Source organism: Leptinotarsa decemlineata, unplaced genomic scaffold, assembly GCF_025532065.1.
Source record: "Leptinotarsa decemlineata unplaced genomic scaffold, Ldec_3_MD MMD2_tig00000133_RagTag_RagTag, whole genome shotgun sequence".
In the NCBI taxonomy this organism is placed as follows: Eukaryota; Metazoa; Arthropoda; class Insecta; order Coleoptera; family Chrysomelidae; genus Leptinotarsa; species Leptinotarsa decemlineata.
Window position 1 is genome coordinate 4,297,641 of NW_027412542.1, and position 16,593 is coordinate 4,314,233.

General features: G+C 29.6%; 1 protein-coding gene across 2 annotated transcripts; it reads left to right on the plus strand.

Annotated features, from left to right (window-relative positions):
* The first annotated feature begins 145 nt into the window (after positions 1-145).
* On the plus strand, positions 146-16,593 carry Prps (Phosphoribosyl pyrophosphate synthetase). Of its 2 annotated transcripts, XM_023156089.2 has the most exons (6): positions 146-407; positions 1,952-2,135; positions 5,148-5,210; positions 12,401-12,697; positions 14,062-14,322; positions 14,423-16,593. In XM_023156089.2, the coding sequence occupies exons 1-6, from the start codon at positions 199-201 to the stop codon at positions 14,513-14,515; spliced, it is 1,107 nt and encodes a 368-aa protein (XP_023011857.2). In that variant the 5' UTR covers positions 146-198; the 3' UTR covers positions 14,516-16,593. The 2 variants fall into 2 exon arrangements, with proteins under 2 accessions (XP_023011857.2, XP_023011858.2); XM_023156090.2 differs by lacking the exon at positions 5,148-5,210.

Below are 16,593 nucleotides of genomic sequence, written 5' to 3' on the forward strand. Positions count from 1 at the left end.
TTCCACTTAACTTTACGACAGTAACGCTTGCAAAATTGCACTCGAAAAACTGCGATCGTGACCGTGTGCTTAGTGGAACGCACGGGAGATGCAACACTATTAATGACAACATGGCTAATGGCAACACCGCAAGAAATTTCATCAAGGTTATAAGATCCCCTCAACTTAAATCGCTTCAAACGCATGTAATTTGTGCATATGAAGAAGTCGTGTTCGGATTCAGAAAAAGACCAGAGTCATCAACTGCAATCCAAACCGACGAAAGATAAATTATTGGAAAGCAGAATGCCTAACATTAAAGTTTTCAGTGGAACATCGCATCCAGACTTGGCACAAAGGATAGTGGACAGGCTAGGAATTGATTTGGGCAAAGTGGTTACAAAAAAATTCAGTAATTTAGAAACATGGTAAGCAGTAGCATGAATTATATTTTAATCAATGTATTTTCATCAGAAAATTGACTGAAAACTCTAGGTCCTTGCATAATGAATAGTTCTTGTATATATTGAAAAACGTGTTTTAAATTGACACCGGAGGTCTTTAACTCTATTAACAAGCAAATAACCCCTAAAAACAACAACAGAGTAATGTTTATTAACACTGAACATGATACTTTCTCTTGCTATCAGAAAAATAGATGAAAATACATTTCACTGCAAATTGAAATATATAAAACTGAATCGTAACCTCACTTGATATCACATTTTTGATTGCCTGCATGTTCGATGATTTAAAATAAGAAGACTTGTATTTTTTTATCTAATATTGTACTTCCTACTGTAAGTTGACAACTTACAAGTCCTGATTTATGTATCAATTTTGTATGTGTAAGCGTACAAGTATACATGAAAATGTTCTTGTTTAACAGGTACAATGAAATTGAAAGAATGAGTGACTATGTACAAGCAAGCATTAATTCAAAATTAACATTCAACTAACTTTTTCGTAAAAGTATATGAATATATAAACGAGTATATATTGTTGATAGTTTTTAAATTTACTGTGAAGTTGTAGCTAGTCTTTGACAAACGTGAATGATGTGGATTGATTGTCTTCTTTCAGTAAATAAAGGCTCAAATCATGGAAAATAGTTAAAAAACATTTTTACTTATGATGCACTGTTTGGAACCTTTGGTGTAGTAATGAATATTACTGGAGTTTTTTCCCAACACCAAATCGTTGTTTTTAACACCTCGACACGTGTTTTGATCACCAAGTGATCATCTTCAAAGAGGAAGATTTAAACTGATTTAAACATTCAAAACATTTTTAGTATACTTCAAAATTACTAACTAGACAACTTTACTTTCCTATACTTTTTATGTTAAAAGGAAAATAAATATTATGAACTAATCGGAAACACATGCAGTTTCCACACTGTCTACGCAACCCTATATAACTACCTTATACAGAATGCATTTCACTCTGGAGAAATCCAGAAACTTTCAATGAATATTTTAGGTAATGAGTTATTTATTAACATTAATAATAGTGAGTTTATTTGGCTATAAAGCAACTAAATACAAATATCAAATAATGTAATACAAACAGATCATTAGAATTGGTATTCAATATGCATTATAAAATTATATTATTTTCAAGTAAACTCTAAAGTCAATATGATAAAAAAAACTAGAATAAATATTCAATGAAGTTATCAAGTGATTACTCAGAAATCATTGTTATTTTGTACAAAAATTGACAAAATTTTCTAAATTTTCACCATTATCCATTTTTAATGGCAACGTATTTTGCTAACCTTTTTGAGTATAGAATAATTGATTTTGTACAAAACTTTTATCATATTTTTTTTATTTGTGCATATGCCTTTTAACTTATATTTCATAATTAGTCGGATGAAATTTCATAAGTGTTTTCTCATGCAATGCTAAAGTTTGTATTGAACTCCTAGTTCATCAGCATGTTTGGAATATCCCCTTTTTAATTCTAGTGTGGAAATCGGGGAATCTGTACGAGGGGAAGACGTGTATATCGTACAGTCAGGAAGTGGTGAAGTTAATGACAATTTGATGGAGATGTTAATTATGATCAACGCCTGTAAAATAGCGTCAGCAAGTCGAGTTACAGCTGTTATTCCCTGTTTCCCTTATGCACGACAAGATAAAAAAGACAAGGTAGGTTGTAAATAATTTTTCCTGGTTTCCTGAACAACACTAAGGAGAGCACAGGAACCCACTTTCACTCACCTGATTGAGTGTTATTTTATGACCTTACTGATTTCATTGATGAAAAGATTAGTTGGGATTATGTCAAACATCAGAAACCACATAGTTCTTGCTGACGTTTTGACTTTACGTTGACTAAAAGACTAGTAGATTCAGTTATTTGAATGAATCACAACTATTCATTTCTCTGATTGTTCAGTTACTTAGTTTAACATCTGATTATTTTTTCGAACAATTTTTGGTGTCAGTTAGTTTCATTATCTTTGCATATTGATGTTCATAATGAAGTGAAAATTACAAAATACATTATGGTTCATAGGGAAGCAAAATAAAACATCAAAATGTATAAATAAAAAATGTATCTTTTTATGGTGATTACTATGGTTTATTTTTAATCTTTAATTTTATCAGAAATAATATAATCCGTCAGTATTTTAACATTTTGTAATTATTACGCAACAAACAATCTTCCAAAATAATATTTCACAATGATATGTAAGATATTTACTTGTATTTGTTAACATGTTTCTTCATTTGTTTTGAAAACATATTTTCCTTACGATTTTGTTGATTTCTCAAAAATATTTGATGTTGCTGTTTATATGATCTAAAACTACGTCAATCTAATCAGCAGAAGTATGCTCGAATGCAAACGTATTATTATGCCACTTTTTTAAATATAATTTCAAGAGACCTAATATCATGTAGACGTTTGAAAAATCGCCAATATATTTATCAGAATGTGTTATGCTGAGGTTTCCATAAATATCTTATTGCATATTTTACATATTGAAAAGTAGAATTGGAACCTCTGGCTTGATGTGAAACTAACACTAACATTGCTTTCACACATCAGAAAACCATTGAACTCACATCTGATCAACATTGTTGAACTATACTCAACACTGGTGTGTGGGAGAGGTAATTGTGTTTGATAGATACTTTTCAGTAACATTTTCTTGAATTTTGAATCAGTATTACAATTGAAATTTTCCTGTTCTCAATTTATTTTCATGTTCTGTTTTCGATAACACTATAAAAGCTTTTAAGTTTGTTTATTACAATACTTTTGAATGGTAACATTAGTGTTGGAGCATCAAGGAGACGTAGTTTTCTAGTTTGAATTTATTAAATATTGCTCATAAGTGGAGCACATAATAAGTTTTTTGGTTGAACTTATATGTAATATGATTTTCTCTCATCTTCATAAGGAATGCTGATGTTCATAAGGAAATTCGTTTCCGTCTTGAAAAAATAGATTATTCAGAATACATGAAGAAAGAAATGATTTGCCTTTCTACTTCTCCATCTTCATGCAAAAAATGTGGGAATCAAATAAGCAAATGAATGTTATTTACGTACTGTTACCGATGACATGAGTGGATTCAACTCATTCCGTGACAAAAAGTCATTTTAAAAACGAATTGAGTTTTTTCATAATGTTATCCGTATTTGGTAGTGAAGAGCCGATAAGGCAAGTGTCTTTCGGCGAAACATTGGTTGTCTACCAGTGAGGATGACAGTGTAAGTGAAATTGCTATCTGAAATGAATGTCTGGAATACAAAAGGAATAGAGAAAAGTGTTTTTTGTATAATTCAGCGTTCATATAAAAGTATTTGTTTCGAAATTATTTTTGTTTTGTGTAATTCAATGTTTATATGAAAATAGCTATTTTGAGAGGGCTGTTTTTTCCAGTTTGTGTCTGAGAGTTACTTTGTATATCTACATGCAATTTTTAAAATTGATTACTTCCTTCCTTTCTTTGGAAGATTCCCACATTTTTTGTAAAAAGATGGAGAAGTAGAAAGCCAAAACCTTTTTTTCACAAAAATAATCTCCTAAAAATATACCCTTTTAATTTACATAAAGAAACTTCACTTTTTCTCAGATTGTATCCTCTTGATACCCTAATTAACTAGTTAGAAAATGTTTTTGGCACATATATATCCTCTCATGGCTATGGCAGAATCAGAATTGATTTTCAACAAGTTCGGTACCTATGCATATCTGAATAAATCTTTGTACACGAGCATTTGCTGTGAAAACATGCATGTTCTGGAGAGTTTCAGAAAATTTAAACTGAAAGCTATTTCCTTTAAGATCAGTGTGGAGTCCTTGATTATGTGCGTATGACATGAGGAAATTAATTCTTATAATTTTCTGCTCTGTAATAAACGAAGATGATTTGAAGACTGCTCTGAAATCTTCATTAGATATAATCCGTAGAACAATGCTTTTTAATGGATAAATACCAAATATCTTTCATCGTCTATGGTTATTTTCATTTTATGATCTGAATTTAAACAAAATTCTTCATACAAAATATTTTACAAGTTCAGTTTTCCCTTCTTTTTGCATACAGAGTCAAAATACTAAACATTTTGTGGGTATTGGAATACTTCTGAATGAAGGAAGAATAAATAAAAATATAGAATTCAATAATTATTTTCAGCCTAATTCTCGTAAAACTTGCAAAACATTGTAGAAATGTTTTTGTTAAAGCAATTCTTAGAGGTAAAAAACATAAAAACTGAATGTATTTCGGGTATAATAAAGTTCTTTCACGTTAACATTTCATTGTTTTCTTGTCTTATTTCTCTTCGAATACTGGGTAATTCCACTAAAATACTCTTTCAAGGATTTGCACACATTTTAATCAATTAAACTTGTTGCATTTGAGAAATAACTCTTGATTCAATTAATTGAAGTGACAGACTGCAATGCTGCTCCTGTTTGATATAGTTGTATTCTGATAGCCTTTAGGAAATCCTATCTCATGAAAAGTTCGAACAAATGACTATTTCGATTTTGTACTTGAATATTCTTTAATTCTTTCAAAAAAGCTAATTTCGATGCATTTTATTTTAATCAAGCCTTCAATAGAGTTTACTGATAACCCAATAACAACCATACAAATAACAGCACAGACTGTTTTATTTTTTAATATTGCATTATTTTAGAACAATGCAAGCGAGAAAGAACGCCATGTGGAAAAGTGGAAATCCATTGAATGGAAATTCAGGGTAATATTTTTACATAGCTGAATGTGGGGTATGCTTTTTGAGGGTGTGTCGTCTTTTATGTCTTGATATTTATTTATTAGAAGAAAATATTGTTGCATTGGGTATAACAAGACTTTTTTTCTTCAATTACTTACAGGATGCAACAAAAATGGAAACAACAATAGTATTTATGTGACCACGTCAAAATTTGAAGGCAATGCTTAATATTTCAGCGTCACTCAATTTTTTATATGTTTTTACTAACTGGTTATAGCTCAATAGATAGAAAAAAATCTCAAATAAAAATTGTGGGGATTGATATTTTAAAAATAACCATCAATAAACAGGTTGTTCAATAAATGTGTGGTTCATCAAAGTTGATTCTTTAAATGGAATACCTTTTATATTTTCACTTGATTGATTTTTTTCTAAAAATTTACAAGTAATTTGGGTTTGTACTAGGTTGTTAGGAACTTATGGTGAGATTTATCACACAAAATTGTTCATTTAACACATTTAACGTATTTTCATTTTCTATTAATAATTTCATCCAGTAGCACATTTTCCATATGAGAGAATTCATTGGATCACTAAACTAGTTAACAGAAAAATTGAAACTTGGTTTTATAAAAATTCCACACAACCTTTTATTTTTGAAAGCATCTCTTTTGACTCAATATAGTCGAAATATATAGGGTGTTCCATTGAAACAAAACAACTTTGGTGAATCACACATTTATTAAACACACATTATATTTATAGTTATTTCTGAAACACAGCTTCCATTACTCTATACAACTTTTACTTGAGACTTTTTGTTATCCCCACTAGTTAAACGGCTGTCATACACCCACACATCGTTGATACACTCTGTAAAAAGACTTGCACCATGACATCTTATATACTTTGTTTTTTATGGTGTAATTATTGATTGTGTCATGAGACTGTTATAGACGTATGGTATGATTAGGTTTCCACATTGAGTGAAGGCTATAGGGGATAAAGAAAATAAATTTTGCCTTATTTCTACTAAGTTTATTATTTATTACGACCGGTTTCAAGTAACTAAGTCTAATAAACTGAAACTGGTCGCAACAACTAATAAAGTTGGTAGAAATTATACAAAAGTTATTTTCTTTATCCTCTATTCAATATGACTTACTACAAAATAAATAGGTCATCAATCGAACAAGTAAATATTGAAATCAAACTGTTTTTCATCAACAACTAATATATTCTCACTTACATGCTACATATTATGTGGCATTTATTTCATTTTGACATCACATTCATTTATGAAATCCATTCTTCAATAAATTATTAGATATTCCATCTTTAGTTCCAACATGGGTATAGAATAACCTCATATATTATTAACATTCATTCACTTGGAGCAGATCTATGACGATGAAAGATTGAAATTATCCTACCTTTTATTTAGCTCTGTTTTATTTTCATTGCATCAATTTTTTTTGCATGTGTAAACATTTGTTACATAATTGAAGATGTGGTGATATCAACTTTCAGATTAACTATGACCATTTACGAGTTTGAATTATTTCGATACTATTGACACATTGAAAATGAAGAAGTGCAGTTATTTTTGTTGCTATCAGGAACAATGAGCTATAAATGTTTCAGACATATTTATTACAATAAATAATTTTTGGATGTCAATTAGTTAATTTAATCATCGGGATATTTATATTTAATATTTAATTGTGATCAGTAATGAAAAATTCTACAGTGCATATAACCTTTGATATTTTTTTTTTCGTTTCTATGATTATCTTTATTATTGCTTTGGGATTTTTGAAAACACTAAAACTATAGCTTTCCCTATTAACAATAAACCTTGATTCAAAAGGCCTATTTATATTAATTGTATTGTATGATGGAATGTGCCGGTACTTGATAAAAACCAAAACATATTATAGCAAAATACGTATTACAGTTCTATAATAGAGAATATTTCACAATAAAGTGTTGCTTGAATATTGCGTCAGTCACCATATTGTGACGCCCGAAGATGATATTGTATAGTGAAACACGTGTTGCGATTTTGTAAACTTTCAAATGGAAATCTCACATTAGAGTGTGTTTTTTGATTAAGTATTCTATAACTTTGTATTCATTTCTTTTCCTTTGTCTCTTATTGCTGAATAATTATTCCCAACATAATGACAGACTGTTCAGTAGTACATCTTATATTTGAATTTCACTAGTTCGAACTTCCATTGTCTAATATATAAAATAATTTGAAATCCCTGAAACAACTAAAAAAGAAGAATTAAAAATAATTACCTGTAAATAACAATTATATTAAGCAAAAAAACCTGAAATGAAATAATAGTGAAATAAAATACAAGTAAAAATAAAACAATTGAACAAAAATTAAAAATAAAGAAATACAAAATGAAAATAAAGTCATCACCCGAAGACGATTGTGGATACTAACAATCGAAACGTCGTGAACTAATTTGGCTTGAAATCTCTTGACTTTTATCTTTATTTCATTTTGTATTTCTTGTTTTTTCAATTTTTGTTCAATTGTTTTATTTTTACTTGTATTTTATTTTACTATTATTTCATTTCAGGTATTTTTTGCTTAATATAATTGTTATTTACAGCTATTTACTTTAAATTCTTTTTTTTTTGGTTGTTTCAGGAATTTCAAATTATTTTATATATTAGACTTAGACAATGGAAGTCCGAACTAGTGAAATTCATCATGAACCATTGTCAATCACCTTCAAACAAACATCTTATATTTGTTAAAGAGCTACTTCGTAACTTCCTGCCCCTCACTCAATAAGGTTCTGCATTGAACACTTGCATAATCATTTTGACAATGATTCAGAAAAGCTGAAAAATAATATATTTTTTCTGACAAACTAAACTAATAGGAAAATAAAGATCATATATCGTGCCTAGTGAACATATATTATGATAAATAAAAAACTTTTGTAAAATGTTTTACGAGAGATATTTTCAATATTCTAGTAATTTTGCATTGTTTTTTTTTTCTATTTAATTAATTCACATCAAATTTACACGATATATCAATTCCTAACATTTTGTAAAATAGTTTTCAAAATATTGTTTCATAATCTGTATTTTACCTAATAGCAATTTCACGGCAACTTCTTGGTAAACTCTCCTTTCATCAGTTTCAGAATATTTTCAACTACCTCAAGTTACCTTCTAGCGTGTCTATCTGTCCATGTCATTACGTCATTTTGTTTATAAATTGTCATTTTTTCTCTTTATTAAACATCGGAAACATCATCATGAGTTAAAGCAATTTTCAAGTACCACTAACCATTTGGAAGGGCATTGATTAAAAACTGATCATCAAGAGGGGTTGAACTGATTTAAATTCATGAAATATCAATACTCTTAACAGCTTGTTGAGAGCTTAAGGAAACAATCCTTTCTTCAAAAACCTTGATCGGTTTGAAATTGAAAGTGAATGTTGTTTGGTACTTTTTAGGAAAAATTGTCCTGACTTTACACGTCAATGATTTCCCGATTTTCTCTTGCAGAACATTTAAATTTACTGGAGTTTTATCCTAACACCAAACTGTTATTTTCAACACCTCGACACGCGTTTAGATAACAAAGTGATCATCTAAAACTGTTTTGGTTTAATCTTCCTCTTGAAGATGATCACTTGGTGATCAAAACACGTGTCGAGGTGTTAAAAATAACAGTTTGGTTTTGGAATAAAACTCCAGTAATATGCATTACTACACCAAAGGTTCCAAACAGTGGATACCAAGTGCAGAACATTTGTTATTAAGAATTCATCATCTTTGTAATCGTTGAATCGCTCATAACAGATACTAAGAGGAAAAAGTGTAATTCAATTTCTGCTGAAGGAGTAGTTGTTTCAAATGAAATTTTTCCTTCTGTTTGTACCTGAAATAACCATCTATGGATATGATTCTATCTTTCTATAGAAGTTTTCCATTATTAATATAATAGAAAAAAAATCTAAATTGAGATTCTGAGTTTTCAGCAATTTCATTTTGGCACTTTGAAAAATTCATTCAGATTTTGAAATTCATTATTGAAAAACAGATAAAATACATTATATCACTAATGCACAATTTTTCATTCCTTATTCTATGATTTGAACGTGTTTTGTATGCTATATGGGTAGATATATACCTATAAAATGGCTTAAAGTCATCAAATGTTATGTGTGAGACCTTTAGATAATTGTCATGATAACTCAATTTTGAAATACTGCAATCAAGAACTTAAAATTTGCTTGACACATCGTATCAAGTTAGTTATCATAAGTGATTCGTTCTACTCATTGAATCGACTGCAATTGTAAATGTTGGATCGATTCCCTTTATGAATGTTCACTGCGTATCTTCTGATCCGTGCTAGGAATCATATATTAAAAGATAAGGTCTGGTTAATCCTCAACTCTCATCAGTATTGACTTTTGAGATTCGTTTGTATATGAGAACAACAGCAGGCAAAATCAATTCTAACCCATTTTTTATGATGATTTGAATATTATTAAGTACTGAATTAATTTCACCTCATCCATTGTACTTCAGTGAAGTTATCTAAAATGTCAAACAATAGAATTGTGTGACTTTATTGACGTTTGCTTAAAAAACAATGTCAAATTTTATATGCCTATATGGCGTGATTAATTAATGTACCTTTTCTGTTAATTCAACGCCATTTCTAAAAACGTATTTTATGTTTTTGACAAATAAAATTCCATCAGAAGTATTTTTTATAGTTTGTAAAGAATACCAAGAATTCCTAGTTGCCTTGAACAATAATACATCATGTGAGGTAGTATCTTTCAAAATCATCATCATCCGATCAATATAAGTCAGGGTAATCCTTTTCATGCAAAAGTTTCCAATAACCTTCAAAATTATCCATGAGTTAGTTATCAGCAACAGTTCTAAATTTGAACCTTTTGATAAATATTGTTTACTTTTATAGTTTTCCATAAATTAAAAGAATTAACATCAGCTGATATTGAAATATTATCTATAGTTAATGGATCCTCTGTGTTGTTCTATTGTGTCCATAAGCCTGCAGTCATGTTGGATTATCTTTACAAGAGATGAGATGCAATAAAAATGCTTCTAATAATTATTTGAAAGGAATTGAGTAACATCAATCTTATTTATTATCTGGGTAATCAAGTAACTGTAATAGCTGAACATTGTTACAAAAAAAAAATAATCTGAACTGTCCTCAAAACTCAAGATAAACAAAGGTTATCTGTTTGGAGTCTTAGTAAAACATGTATTTATCTCTGCAATTTGAAATATTTTGGTAATTGTCTCTGAGTGAGAATGTATTTTCTGTCTCTTTTAGAAACAAAATTGAAATATGAAAATGGTCGTATATTTGAAAATATTTTGAGTGTTTTTAGGAAGTTATTTTTTTTGCTTTTGTTCAATGGTTTACCAAAGTAATCTGAGAAGAGTCTGGAATTTAAATTTTCCAAAAAATAGGAAGGCTTTCGATTTGCATCTGCCAACTTTTAATGGTGAAGTTGGTGAAAATTACATAGGGTGATACTTGGGAATGGGATAAATTTCAGCTTTTACTTATTTGATCAATTAGAATGAAGAATAAAAATTGTATAGATGATAACAAAGGAGCTTGAAATTGACATAAAGCTACCAGAATAAAAATTTCTAGGAAGTTTATTATGTTCTGAAATTATGGCGTAACACGATCTGAAAAACTATTTTATTATTCAGAAAGGTTGTGCTACCTTTACCATAAGCTATCAGAAAGTTCGAGACCAGAGTACAAAATTCCTATACAAATGAAATTTTAAATTTCAATGTGGTACTGGTAATAGAAAAATACTTTTCAAACAAAGCATCTATTAAAATATATCCTACGACAAAAATTTATATTTTTCAAAAGGTTGAGACTTAATCACAAACTTTGTGAGACACCCACTTAATTTTCATACTATTTGAAATATAATGAAATAACAAAAATAAAAAATATTTTTCATGTTTTCTTAAGATGTGTAATTTTTCCATTCTATTTCAAAAACTTGCGAGTGGAAAAAAGTTTGTAACAATTTCTCTCTACCTTACAGGAAATGCCTATGAATTTTGAATATCTATTTTCATTGATATCTCCAAAACTTCTGCAGATAACCAAATTTTGGAGAATTTGGAGAACATATTGTGTGTCTCAAGAAGTACTACAAAAAATATTCCAACTTTTTTTCATAATCATATTTCGAAAATTATTCAAGAAATCCAATAAAAAAAATACATTAGCAGAAAAGTTATAAGTGAAATCTGTAAATATTGAAAAAGGACATTTTTTTTGTTTATATTAAGAAGGTGAACAAAATACTTAATTAGAGTTTTCCGGTAGTTGGTATTGGTTCAAGAAATATTGGTCAAAAACTGGAAATTTCTTTTTTACATTCAGAGCGTTATAAATATCCTAGATTTTTATTACAACCAATTATGTTTGCCTCAAAAGGGGATTCATAAGTTTATTCATAAAACACAGTCTAGAAATGGTGTGACAAATTGTCAAAAAATTATTGATTGATTTGGAAAATTTTGACGACGGAAATACTAAAAGAATCAATATAGAACCTATTTGTTGTATCCATGGAATTGAACTTTATTAAATTTAGTGTAATTGCTACACTCCAACAAATGTACATATCAGTAAATATTACAAAAAAAAATTGTGTGAGCATTTTCTCATATCTATTTCAGGAATTATTCGTGAAATACTAGAAAATCAAGTAATTGGTCCAGAATATTTTCCAGCATGGTCGTAGCATTCTCATAATCGGTAATCAATGATAGTTCAAAAGTATTTTGAGATATAAAATTGAAACCACTACTATTAGATTCACTTTTTGGTGGTATTTACATGTGAAAAATCACATGTTTCAACACCTATAAGCTCTTCAACTTTCACGTAGGTTTGCTTCCTACTTCTCTATTGTCTGAAACAACTACTTCGACCTGAGGATATTGGAGAAAAATATATTAACTGCAAATAATCATGTACCATTATTTTATTAACTGGAAGGGAAATAATCTAATGCATGTGGATGTTGTAATTTTGGTAATAGATTTATTTTTTGCATTAATTGGAGTCAAATTATATGTAGCGAACTTGAAATAAGTAGACGGAATAAAAATTTATATTTGAAATCTTCTTCACTTCAGAGTCGCGCTCCAATTTCTGCAAAATTAGTGGCGAACATGTTGTCAGTAGCAGGTGCCGATCACATCATCACGATGGACCTGCATGCATCCCAGATTCAAGGATTTTTTGACATTCCGGTTGATAATTTGTACGCTGAGCCTGCCGTTTTAAAATGGATTAAAGAAAACATAGCTGAATGGAGAAACAGTATTATAGTGTCTCCGGATGCTGGAGGAGCAAAGAGAGTAACATCGATAGCTGACCGATTGAATGTCGAATTTGCCTTGATTCATAAGGAGAGGAGAAAGGCGAATGAGGTAAGCAAAATGCAAGAGAGAGTATTCATGAAAACTCTTAAAAAATTGAGTTATGACAAATTTTGATGATATTGAAGAAAACTTTTCTCTCTTGTACGTTTTCTTATATCATAATTTCAAACATACATAACTATATTCTTTTGTAGTGATAATAAATGATTTCTATATCTAGTTTATAAAACTAACATTGATTTAAAATTTTCGAATTCAAAATTGCAGTTGCAAAGCTTTGTCCGCCATTAGTTGATTGAGACTAAAGTCCAACAAACAGGTTGTTTTCAGTAGGGATGTAGCTTCAGCTTTGCCATCTCCGAGAAATAAAAGTTTACATCTAATAATAATAATAATTCTAATTTATTGAACAAAATTTATATATGAAAATCATATGCACAATGAGATGAAAAAATCGCTGACACAAGCTATTGGTATGAACCTCTGATTCAGAGAACTCTGAATAAACATACAGCCAGTATGTGTGACTAACTACAAATATCTCTTAATTTGGATTGAATTGGCTGAAATAGAATATTGAGATGTTTCTGCTAATGTTTTAGTTTTCCATGTTTCAAGATAATAGGAATAACCCTAATCAGATCCTTTGCTGAAATGATATGTTTGAAAACTATCTTTTGGCAGAGGGACATGGGTCAATTCATGATTAAGACATCTTACAATGGAAGAAAAGAGGATTAAATTTCAAATCTTTTAAAATGCTTGGAAATTAGTAAATTTAAGAATACCTGACATTTGGTCAATAAACAAATATATCTGAAAAATCCTCCATTGTTAAATTTGTTTTTATGATTATGAAATCTATAGTTGGGTTAAATTTCAATATGGTATTATGAGGCAGGGGTAGATTTTGGGTTAAATATATGTCCAATTTTGTTTGTTTCCAGAAACTATTATAAAATGTATATATTTGAAATTTATGACTTAGGTAATAAAAATCATAATGTTAGAATCATTAGAATATATATGAAGCAAGTTGTAGAAATTAAATTAGTTAGAACATGCCTGAAGAAATTATTGTGTAGTGAAAAAATGTGTCGATTTTTTAAACTGCCAAGTTAGAATCTCACAAAGTGTTATTTAAATTTGTGAAAATTCGTTGATCTCAAAAAAAATTATTTGAACCAAGAATGGAAGAGAATGTTAGAGACATTTGAAAAAATCATATATTTAATGAAATACTATGTTATTATCTGTTTTACGAAAAAGTACGTTCATCAGTGTGGTAATACTTTTAGGTGGGCGGTTTTCAGTGGAAAAATTAGTTATGTGCATGCCTTGATTCTTTTTCTCTCCTAAAAAAGTTTCTTATCAATTTGAATGACAAAAATAAACTTCTTTGTTGATCTCAGGTAGCTTCAATGGTATTGGTTGGAGATGTCAAAGACCGAGTTGCCATTCTGGTGGACGACATGGCCGATACGTGTGGGACAATTTGCCATGCTGCAGAGAAGCTTATGGAAGCTGGAGCCACGAAAGTTTACGCAATTTTGACCCACGGAATATTTTCAGGGCCAGCAATATCTCGAATAAACAACGCTTGTTTTGAAGCGGTAGTTGTCACAAACACTATTCCCCAGGATGGACATATGAAAGACTGTTCGAAGGTTCAGGTAAGTCATCTTGTATCACATGTACAAAAGCCTCTTCTGCTCAAATAAAAAAGTTTCATCAAACAGTAAAATTTGATATTAACTGTTCTTTCTTTTTCAGTGTATTGATGTATCGATGATGTTTGCTGAGGCTGTAAGGAGAACTCACAATGGAGAGTCAGTTTCATATCTCTTTAGCAATGTACCTTATTGAATATATTGGCTTTGTTATATTATACAATGGGGTGTCCCATAAGGGATGAGAAATAGGAAGAATTTTTTGAGCAAAATATATGTGATTTTTCAAAAAATAATTTTTTTATCAGCCTGAAATCGGCTAAGACCGCAAATAAGAATATCTATAAGTATAAGCCTGAAAGGTTGAACCTTCTTGCCTAAATTACACTCAGTGTAATTTACACACATATTTGAAGTGTATTAAGAATTTGACTCTCTCTCTCTTTTGATTGTCTACTTGTGAGACAGCCCTGTAGGATGAAAGTAAGGAAAATGTAGCTATTAGTTTTTTTATAAAATGTACCCTTCAAGACATGAAGTGCTTTCATTTCAAAACTAGAAGTGTGAAAAATCTGGAATTTGTGTCAAATAAACCAGTTTTTTCTCAGTACTTTTTATTTGATGTTAAAAATTTCAAGGTATTAAAATGGGTTTTTTTGTTAACCATATGAATTCCAACTTCTAGAGTCTTGTACAAACTAAGGATTAACGAGGTCTTACCTTTAAAAATGAGATTCTTAGCATGGGTCAGACGAAGCACAGTTTGAGTGATACACATCTTTAGAGTGAGTTCCCAAGCCAAATCTATTTTTTGAAAATTAGTCGTTTCCTGAGTGTAATACGCTAACCAACCAGCTATTGACTGAATCACCTGAGAATACTGGACAATATAGAATTGACCTCAAAGATATTTCTGTGTTCTGTTTTTGTAGATGATTCTATTGACTTGGTTGTTTTACTATCACTGTTTGACTGTCACATCAATCTGTTTGCAAATAAACAACCTGTTCTGTTCAGGTGTTGAAATTTTACAATTTTAATGACCAAGATTCTTTGGGAATAATTTACTTTGTAGAGTTATTACAGGAAAATACGAGCTGTGCACACTACAAAACAATTTTATTGAATTTCAGAATAAGACCCTGTACTAAAATGAAAGAGAAAGTATATTTATAACAGAACTAGCTACAAACACAACACACATATGTTTGAAGGTGGTTGACAATGTTTCAGGGTGCATCTCATTAGTTCGGACTTCCATTGTCTAATATGATATAAAATAATTTAAAGTCCCTGAAAGAATCAATAAGATTAAATAGATTAGTAAAAAAAATAATTATATCTAGCAAAAAACTGAAATTACAATGAAATAAAATACAAGCAACAATTGAAAATTTAACAAGAAGTGAAATTTAAAATAAAAAGATTTCAAGCCAAGTTACTTCACGACGTTTCAATTGTTAGTATCCACAATCGTCTTCGGGTGATGACTGACATCACCCGAAGATGATTGTAGATACTAACAATCGAAACGTGATGACTGACATCACACGAAGACGATTGTGGATACTTAACAATCAAAACGCCGTGAAGTAACTTGGCTTGAAATATTTTCATTTCTCGTTAATTGTTCAGTTTTCAATTTTTGCTTGTATTTTATTACATTTTTATTTTTTGCTTGATATAATTATTATTTTTTAGCTAATTATTTTAATTTTATAGATTCTTTCAGGGATTTCAAATCATTTTATATCATATTAGACTGGAAGTCCGAACTAATGAAATACAACACACATAGATATTCAGTCACATCTTTATTTACATATATCTAATACTACTATTTTTTTTTTTATTTTTTTTAGGTAAAAATGTGTGGGAAGCCTTTGTTGTATTTTTTATTGTTTTATCATTACATAAAAACTTTACAGAACCGTAAAGTTTATTCAGAGCATTCTAAAACCATTGGATTTATTATAAAGCCATTTATGACTGTTGAATTAATGTAAAAACTTTCTTGATTTGATTGAGTATAGAGATGATATGCTGTACTGGCTGACCTGTTTTTCAAGCCTCTAATACTTGCATGCAATCCAAATTTACTTGCACGGATTAGTTTTGATATGGAAGCACATTTCCAGATTTTGTTACATTACCGACCAATCCGAATACAATTGTTTCTACTTCACTTAATAAATATTTTTATTCTTTTAACAAATGACCTATTAGCTCGTCTCCAATGTTGAACTTATAATTTAATAAAATATGTTACCAAAA

Coding starts and splice junctions, on each gene's coding strand:
- Prps (XM_023156089.2), top strand. CDS start 199: ATGAAGAAGTCGTGTTCGGATTCAGAAAAAGACCAGAGTCATCAACTG. Junction 408..1,951: donor TTCAGTAATTTAGAAACATG/GTAAGCAGTAGC, acceptor TTTTAATTCTAG/TGTGGAAATCGGGGAATCTG. Junction 12,698..14,061: donor AGAGGAGAAAGGCGAATGAG/GTAAGCAAAATG, acceptor TGTTGATCTCAG/GTAGCTTCAATGGTATTGGT.